Source organism: Salmo salar, chromosome ssa15, assembly GCF_905237065.1.
Source record: "Salmo salar chromosome ssa15, Ssal_v3.1, whole genome shotgun sequence".
Classification (NCBI taxonomy): Eukaryota; Metazoa; Chordata; class Actinopteri; order Salmoniformes; family Salmonidae; genus Salmo; species Salmo salar.
In genome coordinates, this window is record NC_059456.1 from 22,605,227 (window position 1) to 22,627,181 (window position 21,955).

General features: G+C 42.4%; 2 protein-coding genes across 2 annotated transcripts in view; one reads left to right on the forward strand and one right to left on the reverse strand.

Annotated features, from left to right (window-relative positions):
• The window catches only part of LOC106571069 (regulator of G-protein signaling 6), a 119,963-nt gene that overhangs the window by 96,983 nt on the left and 1,025 nt on the right, over nt 1-21,955 (reverse strand). The window lies entirely within an intron of this gene.
• LOC106571070 (zinc finger protein RFP) lies at nt 2,734-7,578 on the forward strand. Its single transcript, XM_014143734.2, has 2 exons — nt 2,734-2,841; nt 5,608-7,578. Exon 2 carries the CDS (start codon nt 5,803-5,805, stop codon nt 7,222-7,224), a length of 1,422 nt encoding a protein of 473 aa, XP_013999209.2. The 5' UTR covers nt 2,734-2,841; nt 5,608-5,802; the 3' UTR covers nt 7,225-7,578.

Below are 21,955 nucleotides of genomic sequence, written 5' to 3' on the forward strand. Positions count from 1 at the left end.
ACCATTGAAAGGAGTGATTTCTAGGGTAGCGTTAAGTGTGGAGGTGGAGCAATTGAAGTTGAACATTCCTGGTGTTTGTGATGCCGCCGTTTGGTGCGATACAGACCCGGTGGTGAGCGTGGTGAAACAGAGGAGTCAGTTCTTGAGTTGAGTCAGTCTTTACCTGACAAAGTCATGTTAGGACATATCAGTTATCCTGTTAGAGCTTTTGTGCTGAATCCACTGCAGTGTTTCAGGTGCCACGTTTATGGTCATGTTGCAGCAGTTTGTAGGAGGGAGATTCCAAGATGTGGGAAGTGTGCAGGAGGGCATGGGATAGAAGACTGTGTAGTTTCGGTGGATAAAGTTGTGTGTGTCAACTGTAGGGGTGCTCATGTTGCTGGGGATTGGAAGTGTCTGGTGCGAGAGAGGCAGGTTGATGTGGCTAGAGTCAGTGTAGCGCAGAAGGTGTCATATGCTGAGGCAGTGAAGAAAGTAGAAGAGGATGGGTCAAGGGTGAGGGATCCTGAAAGGATCCTTGTGAGTAATAGATCTGTGCCAGAACAGAGGGATAAGCCAACAAGTGATATTTGCTTCAGTAAGGTTGGCTTCTTAGCAATGGTTAACTGTACCGCAGAAATGGAACGGAAATGACAGAAAATAGATTTTTGTGGTGGCAGCTGCAGAGAAGTATTTGGCCATACGAGATTTGACTTCAGAAGAGATACAGGGCATGGTGCAGGAGCAGATAGGTTCAAAGTAGTGTTAGGGGGTAGTGGGTTTTAATGAGTGTAGGGTTAGTTGGAAGAATGTTTAAAAAAAAAAAAGTTATCACAAAGTATAATGGATTTATATTATAGTCCAGTTGGGGGCGTTAATGCAACATATTGGATGCCATCTGCCGTTCATCTCCAAAGAAGAAGGAGAATCTTTGCTTTATGAAAGATATTGCCATGGAGAACTGCAAAAGTGTTGCTACTACTCTCAACAACATTGCTTCCCTGAATTTAGCAGGCGCTATCGACAAAGATCAGTGGGAAAAAGTTGTGATGGACTACTTTCTGGAGGAAGATCGTACCATGCTGACTCTCTTACTGAAAATGAATCAGACGATGAGGAAATCCCTGACTTAAAGTAAAAACATTTTCATTCATCCAGACGTTGTAGAGTCTTCTGATGACAGTGATGGGGAAGAAACGGAGATCAACAGTGTTGTTATCACGAAAGAAGTTGACTGAGTTGAAATCAGTGGAATGCCCGGTGAAAAGAGGAGTATGAGAAAGTGACGTAGAACATTCTGACGTTTTGATTGCAAATGCGGACGAAGTTGAAAAGAGAACACAGAAGGCTGTTGTATAAAACACGGATTACATCTTCAAACTAATGGCAACCATGACTGTGAAACATTTCAGATTTTATACGTTTCAAATTTTGTCAGAAAGTTGTTTTCATTGCACGTTAAAGCGTACTGTTAGCTAGCTAGCTAACATTGAACCTAGCTGGTTAGCTTTGAGCTACCTGTAGATTCATAACACATAATTTCATGCATGGTGGCAAGCTATGGCATTCTGTTTGTATTGCTAGTAGTGTGGGTTGGGATCATGGTTCATTGTTTAGCTAGTTAGTCTAAACAAAAAGACTCCACTTTGCCAGATGATTACATGACCCACCAACTTAACCAGGTGTGTCTGGAGGTGATTATGTCCATCTATTGTATTTGATGACATGTGAACAGGTCTAGACAATAGAGACCCCTCCACTTAGCTAGACGTGGCTGGTTGTAGCCTCTCTTTCACATCCATCAATTTAGAAAAGTGTGTCTGGGTAGGCCTTGTGTAATAATTACAAAATATTTATATCTGGGATTTGTTTTTCAGCATCAGCAGAACACGTCTAACTCTCCTCCACCAATCATACAAGGAGAATGATCTAATGCCTCCCATCAAAAAGCGAGCCGGGCCGAGCAAGCACAGGTTACACCTGAAGCATGAGGACTTGCAGCGAGTTGTGAACTTCATCAACATCTATGCAGAGGATAATGCAATAGTGTAACCAGGACTCCACCCAAGACACAAACACTTTGGTGGAAAGCTGCCGCCATCTCATGTGACAAAAGCAGCGGTGTGGCGTCTCTACAAGGATACAACAATACTTGGTATGTAAAGCATGTTTTGATTATTTAATTGACCTCCAACATGATTGGCACTACTTTTATTGATCTTACGTTCTTTATAAAGTGTATTTTTTACCTGGAGTTGTTCCTTATTGTAGGCTACTACTTTAACCACTTTTATTTTAGAAATCTTTGGTTGTTTACTAAACTACTCGCTCTGTTTAGCACATGGCCTCACGTGAATCCTTAAAGAGATCGGTGGAGAAAAGGTTTCAGAGCGTGTGAACAATGCTGAATGGTTGTGAACAAAGTGTAAAAACTCAACCAAAACTTTTCAAGGGGCATTTCTCAAAAGTGGGGTTACAAATTTATCAAATTTCAAAGCAGCATTACTTTCCCCTTGTTCCTCCAATTGCAGTACATGATATGCCATTTTGACACTCTGGGTCTGTACTTTTATCCAATGTCAATTCTGATGATACCATTTAAGTTGAGACAGGACTGATGTGTTTGACTTGTACCACCATTATATTTGAGTCAAAGAGTCATGCTTTAAAAGTGCCATCAATTTCAGAGGGTCTATCCCTTTAAGAGCAGAAGTCAACGTGGTAGGAAATGGTAGAATGCAGGGAAGGGCTTAGTGACATCACTTTGCTGAAGTGAAACTCAACTGGAAAACCTGAACAAAAGAGTAAGTCAGTTGTAGAATCACTGTCCCCTGTTCTCTGCTTGGAAGACAAAATACTTAGGTAAGGAGGGAGGAGGAGAAGGAGCAAACACTTATGCTAAGCTAATACTTGTTTGTGTGATTTATATATATGTATTAACTTATTTCATACTGAACCTGTGCACGTTAACCGCCTAATACATTAGTATTCAACTTCAGGAAATATCTTAATATGCAAGGATTTATATGTGAGAACATCGCCACAAATGCTTACAATATACAGTGCATTCGGAAATTATTCAGACCCCTTCACTTTTTCCACATTTTGTTACGTTACAGCCTTATTCTAAAATGAATTAAATTGTTATTTTTCCTCATCAATCTACACACAATACCCCGTAATGACAAAGTAAAAACACTTTTTTTTAAATGTTTGCAAATGTATTTAAAAAAAAGAAAAAAAATATCACGTTTTCAGACCCTTTGCTCAGTACTTTATTGGAGCACCTTTGGCAGTGGTAACAGCATTGAGTCTTCTTGTGTATGACGCTACAAGCTTGGCACACCTGTATTTGGGGAGTTTCTCCCATTCTATGCAGATCCTCTAAAGCTCTGTCAGGTTGGAATGGGAACATCGCTGCACAGCTATTTTCAGGTCTCGCCAGAGATCTTAGATTGCGTTCAAGTCTAGACTTGTTCCGAAGCCACTCCTGTGTTATCTTGGTTGTGTGCTTAGGGTTGTTGTCCTGTTGGAAGGGGAACCTTCGCCCCAGTCTGAGGTCCTGAGCACTCTGGAGAAGGTTAATCTTTCCCTCAATCCTGACTTGTCTCCCAGTCCCTGCTGCTGAAAAACATCCCCACAGCATGATGCTGCCACCACCACCATAGGGATGGTATTGGCCAGGTTATGAGCGGTGCCTGGTTTCCTCCAGACGCTTGGCATTCAGGTCATCTCTCTGACCAAGGCCCTTCTGCCCCGATTGCTCAGTTTGGCCAGGCAGACAGTTCTAGGAAGAGTCTTGGTGGTTCCAAAACTTCTTCCATTTAAGAATGGAGGAGGCCACTGTGTTCTTGGGGACCTTCAACGCTGCAGAAAGGTTTTGGTAGCCTTCCCCAGATCAACACAATCTTGTCTCGGAGCTCTACGGACAATTCCATCCACCTTATGGCTTGGTTTTGCTCTGACATGCACTGTCAACTGTGGGACCTTATATAGACAGGTGTGTAACTTTCCAAATCAAATCAATCATGTCACATGCGCCGAACACAACAAGTATACACCTTACTGTGAAATCTTTACTTACAAGCCCTTAACCAACAGTGCAGTTCAAGAAGAGTTAAGAAAATATTTACCAAAAAACTAAAGTAAAAAATAATAAAAAGTAACAAAATAAAATAACAATAACAAGGCTATAAACAGGGGGCACCGGTACCGAGTCAGTGTGCGGGGGTACAGGTTAGAGGTAATTTGTACATGTAGGTAAAGGTGAAGTGACTATGCACAGATAATAAACAGCGAGTAGCAGCAGTATAAAAACCAAATGGGGGGGGCCAATTTCAACGTTAATCAAAAGGCCACCGGACTGGTAAACTGTTCAGCAGTCTTATGGCTTGGGGGTAGAAGCTGACAAGGAGCCTTTTAGTCCTAGACAGTCTCTGACTTGGGTGACTGGTCATACGAGATGGTAGTGTTGGGCCGCGTCAATTCGAATCTGGTATCAGAAAATAGTCAGCACAGAGTAACTTCTGATTTCTTTTTACTTTAATTAATGCAAACACTTGAATGGTAAATATGTTGTTCGTATATACGGGCTCACTGTAACACCACGCAGGGCAGACAGAGAACTGGAATGACATCATAAGTTCTTCTTTAAATACTTGACAGACTTAGTTCTCTCTCCCTGAGGGCCTGTCATAGTAGAGGCTAGGGTATGGTTTAGACTTATTCCAGCCTATCGTTGGCGTGCAGGTTGGTCCCAACCTCTAGACGCACTCCTGCTTCCTGGCGTAGCTATTGTCTCTGGCGGATGTCTCATCTTGTGACTGCACAATGCACAGTTCTCTAAAACCCTTACACCCCCCTGCATATACATTTCACCCATATCCTGTTATTGCTATTATTCTACAGAAAATCCTGTTTTTACAGCATCAGCATTCTTTCCACATGACCCACCATCACATGAGCCACTTCCTCTAACATATAGCAGTATTCAATTATCTATAGTTTATATACTTATTATTATAGCATAGCTGCTCTGTTATTTTATATAGGTTATGCTAACAAATAGTTGGTTAAACCCTAACAGTAGCAACACCATTATGTACAAAATAGGTTTAAAAAACAAGTTATAAACAACACAAAACTACTAACAAAATAGCACTGTTGGTTAGGAGCATGTAAAACATCAGCCATCCTCTCCGGCGCTATTTTTAGCAGTTTTCCTAAGTCATGTCCAATCAATTTAATTTACCACAGGTGGACCAATCTAGTAGTAGAAACATCTCAAGGATGATCGATGGAAACTGGATGCACCTGAGCTCAATTTTGATTCTCATAGCAAAGGGTCTGAATATTTATGTAAATAAGGTATCTGTTTTTTATTTGTAATAAATTTGCAAACGTTTCTAAAAACATGTTTTTGCTTTGCCATTATGGGGTATTGTGTGTAGATTGATAATAAAAAAATAAATAAAGATTTAATCCATTTTAGAATAACGCTGTAACGTAACAAAATGTGAAAAAAAAGTCAAGGGGTCTGAATACTTTCCCGAATGCATATGATCAACTGTGTATTACAATAGTTTGACATCACTTTTTTGGTTTGTTCCTAATAACGGCATCCTCCAGCGTTATCCTGTCTTAAGAGAAGCTCCAGTTCCATCCGTCTGGATGAGTTCACTGACCCAGTCACCTTCTCATGTGGACACGACTTCTGCAAGGCCTGTATCAGTGGATACTGGCATACCACTGACCTCTGTGAGTGTCCACTGTGTAAAAATACCTTTGACAGGAGACCTGATCTCAGCGTAAATCACTTCCAAAATGGCTGCTCAGCTCAAGAAGTTGTCTCCAGTTAAAGTCACAACCATCACCCCAGAAGTTGAACTACACCTCACCAAACCAGGAGTAGTGTCCTGTGATGTCTGCACTGAGGGTGAGCGCAAGGCCCTGAAGTCTTGCCTGGTGTGTCTGGTCTCTTACTGCGAGACTCACCTGGAGCCTCATCAGAGAGTGGCAGCCTTGACGAGACACAAGCTGATCGACCCCACGGACAACCTGGAAGACAAGGTGTGTCAGAGACACAGCAGACCCCTGGAGATGTTCTGCAGGAGAGACCTGACGTGTGTGTGTCAGATCTGCACTGAGACAGACCACAAGACTCACAAGACTGTCCCTATAGAGGAAGAGTGTGGAGAGAGGAAGGCTCAGCTGGAGAAGACTAAGGGGAAAGTGCAGCAGATGATCCAGGAACGAAAGCAGAAGATTCGGGAGATCAAACACTCAGGGGACCTCAGCAAGAGAGATACAGAGAAAGGCATAGCACATAGTGTGGAGGTCTTCACTGCTCTGGTGCGGTGCATTGAGAAAAGCCAGGCTGAGCTCATCGAGGTGATTGAGAAGAAGCAGAAAGCGGTAGAGAGGCAGGGTGAAGAGTTTATCAAAGAGTTGGAGCAGGAAATCACTGAGCTACAGAGAAAAAGCACTGAACTAGATCAGCTGTCACACACTGAGGACCACCTCCACCTCCTCCAGAGTTCTCCATCCCTCTGCAGCCTTCCACCTACCAAGAACTGGTCTGAGATCAGTGTAAACAAGAATCTGTGTGTGAGTACTGTGATGAGAGCTGTGTCTGAGCTAGGGAAGACACTCAATAAAGAGATGGAGAAGTTGCCTGAAATCAAGCTGAAGAGAATCAGGCAGTGTGCAGTAGATGTGACTTTTGATCCTGATACAGCACATCTCTGGCTTATTGTGTCTGGTGATGGGAAACAAGTGAGGTATGGAGACAGAGCACAGAAACTCCCTGACAACCCAGAGAGGTTTAATGCTGGCATCTGTGTCCTGGGAAAGGAGGGTTTCTCCTTAGGGAGATTCTACTATGAGGTGCAGGTAAAGGAAAAGACTGAATGGACTTTAGGAGTGGCAAAAGAATCCATCAACAGGAAGGGGTCTTTTACATTCTCTCCGGGGAATGGATTGTGGACTGTGGGGTTTTGGGATGGGGAGACGTACGAGGCCCACAATAAGGAAGTTGTCGTTCTATCCCTGAGAGAGAAGCCCCAGAAGGTAGGGGTGTTTGTGGATTATGAGAAGGGAGAGGTCTCCTTTTATGATGTGGAAGCCTTGTCACATATCTACTCTTTTACTGGCTGCACCTTCACTGAGAAAATCTATCCCTTTTATTATACACATGGTAAAAACGAGGCCCCATTGATCATCTGCCCTGTAAGTCACTCTGACTGAGTTTTCACCTTAGGGATGAAGCATCACTAAACATAACCAACAATCACAAAAAAGAATAACCAAAACGTATTTTACAGGGTTTTGAACTTTGAGACCTGAAAGCTTTAACTGTAATACTATTGTCATGACGTTGGCCTGTGGGTAAGGTTTATGACCCCCCCCATAAATACCTTTCTCCCTTCCCCTCTCTTTCTGACCCTACTGAAGGACTGCTGTCCTGAAGGACTGCTGTCCTGTTAAATATAGAGAGTCTGGGAACATCAAACAAATGGGGAAAGGAACCATATTTTGGTAATAAAACCAGTTGGAAATATGCTTTGGAACGTAATGAGTATGGATGTCAGTTCGGTTGTCATCTGAGACATTATGACTGATGACAGGATGACATAAACTGTACCTGGGAAAGTATACACCCTCTAGTTATGAGAGTCACATGGAATTGTTATGCAATTGAAATGTTTGATATTGAAATTGTTTGTTAGGAGATTAAATGTAATTTTAGCTTCCAAATGAGAGAATTGGGTTTTCATAAGGAAAGTGCCTGCTTGATCAGTGGCCCAACCCTGTGAAGAGACAGGGGTTATAAACGATGAAACACATCCTTCCCCCTCTCCACTATATAAGCCTTTGACGAAAAGATAACCACATGTTCCAGTACGTGAGGTGTGCAGCCTCTACGTTAGAAGGACCCACGTCAAGTACAGAACTAAGCCAACCTCGGCGTGAGCTTTGGTGGCGAAAGGTATGAACTTTGAGCTTATTCACTACAGAAGTGATACTTCCTAGCCGTTGAGTTAGCAGCGGCCGCTGTAGACGTGGGCTAGGAAAGGACGGACGATGGATCCAGTCTAACAAACAGACGAAGATACCACCACGTAGCCAATGTACCACCAGAGACATTCTTCTGAGGACAGGAATATCTGTTGGCCAACCCGGCCAGCATCTACGACCAATCTACCGAAGCGCAGCTCAGAGTAAATATTTATTGCATTTTCCTTTTCCAAATGGGCGGTAATTTAGTAATGCATAAGATAATGTATTTACGATAGCATAGCTGCTGTTTCTTTGTTCCTAAGTCTTCCCGCTCTTTCATTCAAGCCCAACCCCCTTTCCTTTGTGTAACCAGCTTTCATACATGTTCCGTCCACCAGGGATGTTTTCTGTATGACATCATTGTATTCTGTGTATTTGTAATTCTGTGTGATTGGTTTAGGTATTTAGTAAATAAATGATTAAACCCAGTTTTGTATTGCTGATTCAACTTGTTAGCCAGGGTTCGTGAAGATAACCAAGAATTTACAACTTTCATTATGAGACTGAAAATAAGATGATTAAGATGACGGCTATCGATGTAAAAGATTACTAAGTATTTTAAGAGTTTATTCGGAAGATAACGGCTCTATAAACGTTCTTCCGTGGTGCCCCGACTTTCTAGTTAATTACATTTACATGATTAGCTTAATCAGGTAATATTAATTACAGAGAAAGGATTGTATAGAATAGCATGAAATATCACTTAATCTGGCATAGCCAAAGACACGACACTATCTATGATTTAAAAAAACCTTTCTAATTAGTATTTGGCATCTTAATTAAAATCAGGACTGTACTCTGGACACTTTCCTGTTGTGATGCCACAGTTCCTTCATCTAACCTGCTGAGATTACCTGCTATTATTAGATGTGCTTTAGTCGCTCAGTGTGAGAGTGAGAAACGGATGGACGGACTGACTGAACACACACAAACACTTCATCATGACCACACAGTCTGTCAATGTTATGATGGGGGGGTGAGGAGGGGGAGGTGAGGGGGGTGGGGGGCGGGGGGGTGAGCAAGTTTGAAGCGGACTTTGCCAAACTAAACTCAGGAAAAAAAATAAACGTCCTCTCATTGTCAACTGCGTTTATTTTCAGCAAACGTAACATGTGTAAATATTTTTATGAACATAAGATTCAACAACTGAGACTGATAAACTGAACAAATTCCACAGACATGTGACTAACAGAAATGGAATAATGTGTCCCTGAACAAAGGGGGGGGGGTCAAAATCAAAAGTAACAGTCAGTATCTGGTGTGGCCACCAGCTGCATTAAGTACTGCAGTGCATCTCCTCCTCATGGACTGTACCAGATTTGCCAGTTCTTGCTGTGAGATGTTACTCCACTCTTCCACCCAGGCACCTGCAAGTTCCCGGACATTTCTGGGGGGAATGGCACCCTATTGCATATACTACACTAGGACTCTAGTCAAAAATAGTTCACTATATAGGGAACAGGGTACCATTTGGAACATAACCATTATATAGTGAATATGACACACTGTTAAAATTAAGCCGGGACTGTAAATGCAGTCTCCCACCCATATGGAATATTTATTGAAGGCTATACAACCTCTGTCTGTTGTTAAGGATATTGCGGTGGCACAAGCAGGACACAGCACCTACACAATCAGCGTTTTGTGTGATGATGTAGGCTAATTTTTATAGCTGTTGACATATCATAGCCACTAGCCTGACTTCCTGAAAAAAAATGATGTAACTTCCCACTTGAGTTTTTGCGTTGAGGCAAAAAAAAAAACGATCTGCGTTATAACCACACACAGGCACCAGCGGTTCGGGGGGGGGCAGTGCCCCTGTGACAACAATTTTGGACCCCCTTGTAGCCCCCCTAAATGTGGGGTATGAAATAACTTTTACATAATTCATTTTTGCTATCGTTCTTTTTTTACATCCGTTATTAGACAGTGGCAAGGATGATGATTATGAACATGGTCTTTTGCCTGCTAATGCAGTGAAGAAAAACGATTTGACAACAATAACGTCTAATGTAACTGGCCCCTCTAACAGTACAACTGGCCCCAGCTTGACCCCCCCCCCAGTTGAAATGGTCTAGAACCGCCACTGCACACAGGCCATACTAACTGCTATTTCGCTTCTCAATGATCATGCAACTACAACCCGTAGTAGGCTACCTAGCTGTTCCACCTCGGGGCAGCCGAACGGCCCCTATGTGTATGTGTATAGGGACCGGTGTTACAGCATGCACTCTGCGCTTCACTACGCTGTCAGTTTAGCCCACATTTCAGTGATCTTATATTTGTGTCCTTCAAGGCAGCTGTCAATGATCAAGTTAGGCTGCATTTCACTTTATTTGTTATGGCGGTTGGTCGTGAGACACTAGTAATGTCTGCGTTTTTCGGTTTGGCTATTTGGTTCGTGTGTATTAGTCTATAAATAAATCTCTTTGCCAAAATTCGTCATCTCTCTCTCATGTCTTATTTGACTAGTAGTTGTTCTGAAATGTTTATTTCTTGCCTACATTTTACTCCCTCCTCTGTTTAATATAACACACATACATTAATTATTCATTTTGGTTGCCTATCCCTCCTGACGAAGTTTGTTCTATAGAAAGCATTTGACTCTGATGTGTGCCACAGAAAGTATTTGACTCTAGCCACAAAATTAAGGAAATTAGAAGGGGGGAGGCTTCCGGCAAGGCCATTTTCTTGCCTGTCAACCCCCTCCCCCTTCTAATTTCCTTCCCCCACGATCAAACCTCCATAAAAAAAAAAAATTAAACCAGCCCCCAACCTGATCATTGACACAAATTAAAAATAATTTCTGCTACTAGCAGTAATGAAGAATCGAGTGCGTGCGCGTTCAAGCGAAGGGGGGATTTCTGGCACAACAGCTGATAATGACCGAGTTCGTTTTGCATCGCCCGGGGCGCTATTTTTTCTCACGTCGTTTGTCAACTTTTTCCTTTAGACTGCATACTATGTGATGATAATCTTAATAGTTATGCTGACATATCGTAGCCAGAGTGACTGAAAAACGAACTAGCCAATGTTTGCGATGATAATGAGAAAATAATCGCTTGTATGTGACTGCCTGCATGTGTCTTGCTTGTATTTTATATGCTTGCCCAAATATACTGTTTGTCACGGACAAAAAAAAAAAGTTTATGATCATGTCTGTTGTGTACAACATGATAGCTGCGTGTAGCCCAACACCCATCCTGAAAAAGAACATGAAATCACGCTTGAGACATATCTTTAGAGTACAACATAAAGTTTCCCCATACATGTCAGTGAGGAGGAAGCAGTTGTCACTAGTTACCGTTTCTCCTCTTAAAATCTGATTAAATCCTCACTTTAACCACACTGCTAACCTTATGCCTAACATTAAATTAAGATTTAAAAAAAACATATTATTTTTTATGCACTTTTAATATAATGCCAATTTGACTTTGTGGCTGTGGTAACTAGTGGAAACCGGGGGAAGCGGCAGCAAAGCACTGGGCAGAAGCCACTGTACTTAACGCACATGCGTAGATATCACCGAATCAATATCAACGGCAAGTCGGGTTCCAGAAAATCCGGAACCGCAGTCACTCCAGTTGAAATGAAGTGCTTGAACACCAAAATGAAATTAACACCAAAACTAGTGGCAACTGAGCTGCCACCAACTTGAAGGAGAAGAAACCTTTTCTGGAGTATTGAAACACCTCATCCTGAGATGTTTTGAAACATTACATGGTGTGTTGTAACACAACTTAATCAAGTGTTGAGCAACACCTTGCCAGGGACTGGGAGCACTACCGGAAATGGTTGAAAACACTATTTTAATGTTTCGAGTTCTGTTCAGTGCAGAATTAGATCCCTTCACTTTTTGTGTCGTTTCCTCACTCTAAAGCTTCTAAACACACCCGTGGTTACAGCATTGGGCAAGTAACCGAAAGGTTGTTGGATCGAATCCCCAAGCTGACAAGGTAAAAATCTGTCATTCTGCCCCAGAGCAAAGCAGTTAACCCAATGTTCCCTGGGCGCCGAAGACTTGGATGTTGATTATGGCAGCCCCCACGCACCTCTCTGATACAGAGGGGTTGGGTTAAATGCGGAAGACACATTTCAGTTGAATGCTTTCAGTTGTACAACTGACTAGATATCCCCCTTTCCCTTTTACCATTATGATGTTTTGAATCCTGTCTAGTGCAGAATTAGATCACATCTTTTAGGGTATTTTAATATTTAACATTGACTTATGTATCTGCCACAGGAGGTTGGTGGTGCCTTAATTAAGGAGGACAGGCTCATGGTAATGACTGGAGCGGAATTAGTGGTATGGTATCAAATACATTTATTCATTTTAATTTAACCTTTATTTAACTAGGCAAGTCAGTTAAGAACAAATTCTTGTTTACAATGACGGCCTACCCCGGCCAAACCCGGACAACGGTGGGCCAATTCTGAGCTGGTCACGGGTGCACCTGAGCCACACTCAAGGTACTAAATGATATCATAACCGCCATCGATAAAAGACAGTACTGTGCAGCCGTCTTCATCGACCTGGCCAAGGCTTTTGACTCTGTCAATCACCGTATTCTTATCAGGCAGACTCAACAGCCTTGGTTTCTCAAATGACTGCCTCGCCTGGTTCACCAACTACTTCTCAGATAGAGTTCAGTGTGTCAAATCGGAGGGCCTGTTGTCCGGACCTCTGGCAGTCTCTATGGGGGTGCCACAGGGTTCAATTCTCGGGTTGACTCTTTTTTTCTGTATATATCAACTCTTGCTGCGGGTGATTCCTTGATCCACCTCTACGCAGACGACACCATTCTGTATACATCTGGCCCTTCTTTGGACACTGTGTTAACAAACCTCCAAACAAGCTTCAATGCCATACAACACTCCTTCTGTGGCCTCCAAATGCTCTTAAACGCTAGTAAAACTAAATGCATGTTTTTTAACCGACCGCTGCCCGCACCTGCCCGCCCGACCAGCATCGCTACTCTGGACGGTTCTGACTTAGAATATGTGGACAACTACAAATACCTAGGTGTCTGGTTAGACTTAAACTCTCCTTCCAGACTCATTAAGTATCTCCAATCCCAAATTAAATCTAGAATCAGCTTCCTATTTCGCAACAAAGCCTCCTTCACTCACACTGCCAAGCATACCCTCGTAAAACTGACTATCCTACCGATCCTCGACTACGGCGATGTCATTTACAAAATAGCCTCCAACACTCTACTCAGTAAACTGGATGCAGTCTATCACAGTGCCATCCGTTTTGTCACCAAAGCCCCATATACCACTCACCACTGTGACCTGTATGCTCTCGTTGGCTGGTCCTCACTACATATTCGTCGCCAGACCCACTGGCTCCAGGTCATCTATAACTCTTTGCTAGGTAAAGCTCCGCCTTATTTCAGCTCACTGGTCACTTTAACAACACCCTTCCGTAGCACGTGCTCCAGCAGGTATATCTCACTGGTCATCCCCAAAACCAACACCTACCTTTGGCCGCCTTTCCTTCCAGTTCTCTGCTGCCAGTGACTGGAGCGAATTGCAAAAATCACTGAAGTTGGAGACTTATATCTCCCTCACTAACTTTAAGCATCAGCTGTCAGAGCAGCTTACCGATCGCTGCAGCTGTACATAGTCCATCCAGCTACCTCATCCCCATATTGTTTTTATTTACTTTTTTTTTGCTCTTTTGCACACCAGTATTTCTACTTGCACATCATCATCTGCACATCTATCACTGCAGTGTTAATCTGCTAAATTGTAATTACTTCGCTACTATGGCCTATTGCCTTACCTCTTTATGCCATTTGCACACACTGTATATAGAATTTTCTATTGTGTTATTGACTGTACTTTTGTTTATCCCACGTGTAACTCTGTGTTGTTGTTTTTTGAAGCACTGCTTTGCTTTATCTTGGCCAGGTCGCAGTTGTAAATGAGAAGTTGTTCAACTGGCCTACCTGGTTAAATAAAGGTGAAATAAAAATAAAAAAATTGTGTGCCACACTATGGGACTCCCAATCACGGCCGGTTGTGATACAGCCTGGAATCAAACCAGGGTCTGTAGTGACGCCTCTAGCACTGAGATGCAGTGCCTTAGACCGCTGTGACACTTGGGAGTCCATAGTTTCCATGTTTTTTGATGCCATTCAATTTCATCTGTTCCAGCCATTATTGTGAGCCGTCCTCCTCTCAGCAGCCCCCTGTGGTATCCGATCATTTGCCACTTTAACCCATTTTGAAAGCATTGTTGAGCACAGGGCTCACTCCACCAGCAGTAACTAGAGGTTTATCAGCAAGCATTGCAGGATACTGTGTTTGTTTCTACCATGTTTGAAAAGTGGGAATGGGTTGCCTCATCATCAGTAGCGGTGTGTGGGTAAAATCACCAGGGAAGTCAAGCCAGGGGGGAAAAAAGCCATATTACAACCTATATGTTGTGAAAATTGCATTTGCTCTTATAACCTGTTCATATACCTTGACACCATGATATATAGGCCTAAAGGCCTACACAATAAGAAGACACAGTGGCAGAATGAACTCAACCACACCTGTGTTTCATCACAAAACCAGAAAGCAACATGCCAACATCTGTCTGATGAAGTCCACAAAGCATATTGAATGTAACAAACAAATACATGACCTACAACATACTCAAGCAAGTTAATGTTTCTGACATTTTCCGACTACTAAACAACTATTGATTTAGAACCACGGAAAGTTACCGCAAGTCACAAAGAAAACAGGAGCTGCCTCCACTATTCCAGCACCATTTCAACATCATCTAAATCACCTATGCTTAGTCTAATACAGTGACAACTAAAAGATACCAAAAAACGACTTAGTCCAATCAACGTAAGCTAAAAATGATGTGGCAGCCCATGGTACAGATTTCTGTGTACGTGCTTGTGTGCATGCTTGCAAGTAAAAACAAAAGCATGTTGACTCACCCTACTTGTAGAGAAATGCCAGCAATGCCATCAATCTCTCTTTCATGTTCCTTGAATGGTCTATGAGTCTGTCAAACAGGACACGCTTTGAGTTTTTGTTATCCTAGGCTACCTGGCTAAGACGCTTGCTCGCTAGCCTAACTTCCTTTCATGGGCAACGATGCGCCAGGCCAACTAGTTAACATTAGGCTAACGTTACTACATCTAGCTACATATTGAACTTCCATCCTCTCAGGCCAGGGGACAATGTACACATTTACAGTTGGATTAGAATCACTGTTATAGTCATTGGCCAGTACGGATGCAACTTTTTGTTGTTGTTGGTGCACCAGGAACATTCACAGCTGAGCTCACTCAGTTTAACTCAACACTGATTATCTATTATTTTATACTTTTTTTATCACGGGAGGCCAAACGCTCGCTGGCTTCCCTTGTATTCAATGCTACGGGCGGCAACGTCAGAATCTTTTTAACCAGATAGTTGGGCTACACATACTAAAACAGAGGAGTGCTGTTTCGTACACTGAGATGCTTTCTCCAGTGAGATACATTCAGCCTCTTGCGAATTGAAGGACGTTTATGAAACACAGAGAGACAAAATGGCATCCATGAATACACGTCACTGAACATAATTTTTGCCTGACAGGTTTGGATATTCGTTCATCATGGTCCATTACAACTTAACAAGCTGGTTAATATAGAATATAGAAGTATACTTTTCTTTCTTCAAACATACATACAACATTGTGTATAAAAATCATAATATTAAAATTACCGACAGTCTGCTAAAAACAGAGCCATGTAGCAAGCCCGGAAGTGGAAGGATATTACAACCAGACTTCCAATGAGTTCAATCACTCCATTTTCTCTTTTCTGGTTATCCTCAGAATAGATACTTGCATTTTCAGGAATATTTTAAGTTGGGTTCATTCTTAAATTTGTTAGTGAAATGGAATTAACAAATCATTGAAATTACTTGCATATGTTGGCAATTTCAATTCACCCCAGAATCATTTCTGTTGAGTGTGTAAAATTCCAATAAAATTCCAATTAAATGTTCCATCTTACTGCCCCAGAAGTCAGAGGTTCAATTCCTGCTTTCGCCTGTCCCACTTTCACTCCTTGTCTATCTCCTGTTTCTAATCTGTCTAAATAAAGCATTGAAAAAGGTGGAAATCCATAAAAAAATATTCTCCATAGGCTATTTTAATCAATCAATATTTAGGCCATAAACGATTTGCATTTCTTAACCATTTGATTGTATGAGACAGTCTGCAAAAAACAAGTTAGAATTGTGTTTTGATGCTGCCTTTCACATACCTTGAAACCCCCCCCAAAAAAGTGTTTTCACAACCCTCACTTAGAAACACCAATATTCAGGTTGAAGAACCATTTGGCTGTTTCAGAGTACTTCTACTCTGTTTTAAAGCATTTTCTGTTTACCAGAACACTTTCATTAGGGTTTATAATCAAACACCTTCCAAACACCAGATCTCAGGCTAGATGCATTACTTTTCATGGTTTCATTAACACAATCCTGGTGTTAAGATCATTTCTGTTTTTACATAGTGTAGACAGAGACTGAAGCTCTGAGAGAAACTGCTGGGAGACATAATGGTTGTTGCTTCTATGAAATTCTGGTGGGCAGAATCCTTCTCTGTCCAAATGGCCCCCGTTTCCCCTATGTACAGTGGCAAGAAAAAGTATGTATATGGATTTCTGCATAAATTGGTCATAAAATTTGATCTGATCTTCATCTAGGTCAATATAATAGACAAAGACAGTCTGCTTAAACTAATAACACACAAACAATTATACGTTTTCATGTCTTTATTGAACACACCGTGTAAACATTCACAGTGCAGGGTGGGAAAAGGATGTGAACCCTTGGATTTAGTAACTGGTTGACCCTCCTTTGGCAGCAATAACCTCAGATCAGACATGCACAATGGTCAGGAGGAATTTTGGACCATTCCTCTTTACAAAACTGTTTCAGTTCAGCAATATTCTTGGGATGTCTGGTGTGAACTGCTCTCTTGAGCTCATGCCACAGCATCTCAATCGGGTTGAGGTCAGGACTCTGACTGGGCCACTCCAGAAGGCGTATTTTCTTCGGTTGAAGCCATTGTGTTTTTGATTTACTTCTGTGTTTTGGGTTGTTGTCCTATTGCATCACCCAACTTCTGTTGAGCTTCAATTGGTGGATAGATAGCCTAACATTCTCCTGCAAAATGTCTTGATAAACTTGGGAATTCATTTTTCCAATGATGATAGCAAGCTGTCCAGGCCCTGAGGCATCAAAGCAGCCCCAAACCATGATGCTCCCTCCACCATACTTTACAGTTGGGATGAAGTTTTGATGTTGGTATGCTGTGCCTTTTTTTCTCCACACATAGTGTTGTGTGTTCCTTCCAAACAATTAAACTGTAGTTTCAATTGTCCACTGAATATTTTCCCAGTAGCACTGTGGAACATCCAGGTGCACGTTCGCAAACTTCAGACCTGCAGAAATGTTTTTTTTTGCACAGCAGTGGCTTCTTCTGTGGTGTCCTCCCATGAACACCATTCTTGTTTAGTGTTTTACGTATCGAAGACTCGTCAACGGAGATGTTAGCATGTTCCATAGATGTCTGTAAGTATTTAGCTGACACTAGGATTCTTCTTAACGTCATTGAGCATTCTGCTCTGTGCTCTTACAGTGATCTTTGCAGGACGGCCACTCCTAGGTAGAGTAGCAACAGTGCTGAACTTTCCCCATTTATAGACAATTTGTCTTTCCGTGGATTGATGTACATCAAGGCTTTTAGAGATACTTTTGTAACCCTTTCCAGCTTCATGCAAGTCAACAATTCTTAATCTTAGGTCTTCTGAGATCTCTTTTGTTTGAGGCATGGTTCACATCAGGCAATGCTTCTTGTGAATAGCAAACTCAAATTTTGTGAGTGTTTTTTATAGGGCAAGGCAGCTCTAACCAGCATCTCAAATCTTGTCTCATTGATTGACTCCTGACTCCAATTAGCTTTTGGAGAAGTCATTAGCCTAGGGATTCACATACTTTTCCCAACCTACACTGTGAATGTTTAAATTATGTATTCAATATAAAAACACAATCATTTGTGTGTTATTGGTTTAAGCACACTATGTTGGTCTATTGTTATGACTTAGATGAAGATCAGATCAAATTTGATGACCAATTTATGCAGAAACCCAGGTAATTCCAAAGGGTTCACATACTTTTTTTTTTTTACCAGGGACATAGGGATAATAACATAATGTGTGTTGTGGTTAAGTGTGTGTTAAAAGTGTGTGTGTTGTTGTAATGTGTGTGTGCGTGTGTAAGAGAGAGCTAAGTGGATGGAGATACATTACAGTTTCATACGTGATTCATTTTCTTTGCATCAGAGACAGAGAAACCCCTTGGTCTGCAGATAAGTCCACACCTCTCATGAGTTTTCAGAGAGTTTGATGAGAGTTTCACCCTAGCAGGTGGCCACTGGCAGATGTAAAAGGTCATCCTAGGTCTCTGGCGACACCATAGGAGTTCTAATACCTTCTCCTTAACACTTTAGATTCTGTTCACTGTCTCATTATCACAATCCTTTGTTGACCTAGGGTGTGTGTGTGTGTGTGTGTGTGTGTGTGTGTGTGTGTGTGTGTGTGTGTGTGTGGCACATGTCCAACTCAAAATACACACACACCACATACTGTATACACACACACACACACACACACACACACACACACACACACACACACACACACACACACACACACACACACACACAATAATATTGATGAATAGACTGATACTGTGAATGAGTTTATCAGGAAGTGTATAGGAGATGTTGTACCCACTGTGACTATTAAAACCTACCCTAACCAGAAACCGTGGATAGATGGCAGCATTCACGCAAAACTGAAAGCGTGAACCACCGCATTTAACCATGGTAAGGTGACTGGGAATATGGCCAAATACAAAAATTGTAGTTATTCCCTCCGTAAGCAATCAAACAGGCAAAACGTCAGTGTAGAGACAAAGTGTCGCAATTCAATGGCTCATGTGGTAGGGTCTATAAACAATCACGGACTACAAAAGGAAAGCCAGCCACGTCGGGGACAACGATGTCTTGCTTCCGGACAAGCTAAACACCTTCTTCGCCCGCTTTGAGGATGACACAGTGCCACCGATGCGGCCCACTCCCAAGGACTGTGGGCTCTCCTTCTCCGTGACTGACGTAAGACATTTAAGCGTGTTAACCCTCGCAAGGCTGCCAGCCCAGACAGCATCCCGAGCTGCGTCCTCAAAGCATGCGCAGACCAGCTAGCTGGTGTGTTTACGGACATATTCAATCTCTCCCTATCCCAGTCTGCTGTTCCCACGTGCTTCAAGATGGCCAGCAATATTCCTGTTCCCAAGAAAGCTAAAGTAACTGAACTAAATGACTATCGCCCCGTAGCACTCACTTCTGTCATCATGAAGTGCTTTGAGAGACTATTCAAGGATCATATCACCTCCACCTTACCTGTCACCCAAGACCCACTTCAATTTGCTTACCACCCCAATAGATCCACAGATGATGCAATCGTCATCACACTGCCCTATCCCATCTGGACAAGAGGAATACCTATGTAAGAATGCTGTTCATTGAATATAGCTCAGCATTCAGCACCATAGTACCCTCCAAGCTCATCATTAAGCTAGAGGCCCTGGATCTAAACCCCGCCCTGTGCAGCTGGGTCCTGGACTTCCTGACCGGCTGCCCTCAGGTGGTGAAGGTAGGAAACAACATCTCCACTTCGCTGATCCTCAACACTGGGGCCCCACAAGGGTGTGTGCTCAGCCCCCTCCTGTACTCCCTGTTCACCCATGACTGCGTGGCCAAGCACGCCTCCAACTCAATCATCAGGTTTGCAGACGAAACAACAGTAGTAGGTTTGATTACCAACAATGAGACGGCCTACAGGGAGGAGGTGAAGGCTCTGGGAGTGTGGTGCCAGGAAAATAACCTCTCACTCAACAAAACAAAGGAGATGATCGTGGACTTCAGGAACCATTAAAGGGAGCACCCCCTTATCCACATCGACGGAACCACAGTGGAAAGCTTCAAGTTCCTTGGCATACACATCACTGACAAACTGAAATGGACCACCCACATAGACAGTGTGGTGAAGAAGGTGCAACAGCGCCTCTTCAACCTCAGGAGACTGAAGAAATTTGGCTTGGCACCTAAAACCCTCACAAACTTTTATAGATGCACAATTGAGAGCATCCTGTCGGGCTGTATCACTGCTTGGTATGGCAACTGCACCGCCCGCAACCACAGGGCTCTCCAGAGGGTGGTGCGGTCTGCCCAACGCATCACTGGAGGCAAACTACCTGCCCTCCAGTACACCTTCCGCACCCGATGTCACAGGAAGGACAAAAAGATCATCAAGGATAACAACCACCCAAGCCACTGCCTGTTCACCCCACTATCCTCCAGAAAGCAAGGTCAGTACAGGTGCATCAAAGCTGGGACTGAGATACTGAAAAACAGCTTTGATCTCAACGCCATCAGACTGTTAAATAGCCATCACCAGCACATTAGAGGCTGCTGCCTATATACATAGACTTGAAATAACTGGCCACTTTAATAAATGGAACACTAGTCACTTTAATAATGTTTACATATCTTGCATTACCCATCTCATTTGTGTACAATGTATTCTATACTATTCTACTGTATCTTAGTCTATGCCTCTCTGACATTGTTCATCCATATATTTATATATGCTTAATGTGATATTGTTAGATGTTACTTGTTAGATATTACTGCATTGTCGGAGCTAGAAACACAAGCATTTCGCTACACCCGCAATAACATCTGCATGTGACCAATAAAATGTTATTTGATTTGACACACACACACACACACACACACACACACACACACACACACACACACACACACACACACACAGGTTCCGAGATTACCCTTTGTTTTAATCACACTTTGGGCTTACAGCAGCACCTGTCTGTTTCTGGACATTCTGTTGAAGTCGGAAGTATACATACACTTAGGTTGGAGTCATTAAAACTTGTTTTTCAACCACTCCACAAATTTCTTGCTAACAAACTATAGTTTTGGCAAGTCGGTTAGGACATATACTTCGTGCATGACACAAGTCATTTTTCCAACAATTGTTTACAGACAGATTATTTCACTTATAATTAATTTTATCACAATTCCAGTGGGTCAGAAGTTTACATACACTAAGTTGACTGTGCCTTTAAACAGCTTGGAAAATTCCAGAAAATGATGTCATGGCTTTAGAAGCTTCTGATAGGCTAATTGATATCATTTGAGTCAATTGGAGGTGTACCTGTGAATGTATTTCAAGGCCTTCCTTCAAACTCAGTGCCTCTTTGCTTGACATCATGAGAAAATCTAAATAAATCAGCCAACAAAAATTGTAGACCTCCACAAGTCTGGTTCATCCTTGGGAGCAATTTCCAAACATCTGAAGGTACCACGTTCATCTGTACAAACAATAGTGCGCAAGTATAAACACCATGGGACCACGCAGCCGTCATACCGCTCAGGAAGAAGACGCGATCTGTCTCCTAGAGATGAACGTACTTTGGTGCGAAAAGTGCAAATCAATCCCAGAACAATAGCAAAGGACCTTGTGAAGATGCTGGAGAAAACAGGTACAAAAGTATCGAAATCCACAGTAAAACGAGTCCTATATCAACATAACCTGAAAGGCCGCTCAGCAAGGAAGAAGCCACTGCTCCAAAACCGCCATAAAAAAAGACAGACTATGGTTTGTAACTGCACATGGGACAAAGATCCTACGTTTTGGAGAAATGTCCTCTGGTCTGATGAAACAAAAATAGAACTGTTTGGCCATAATGACCATTGTTATGGTCATTATGGCCATAACAATGGTGGGGAGGTTTGCAAGCCGAAGAACACCATCCCAACTGTGAA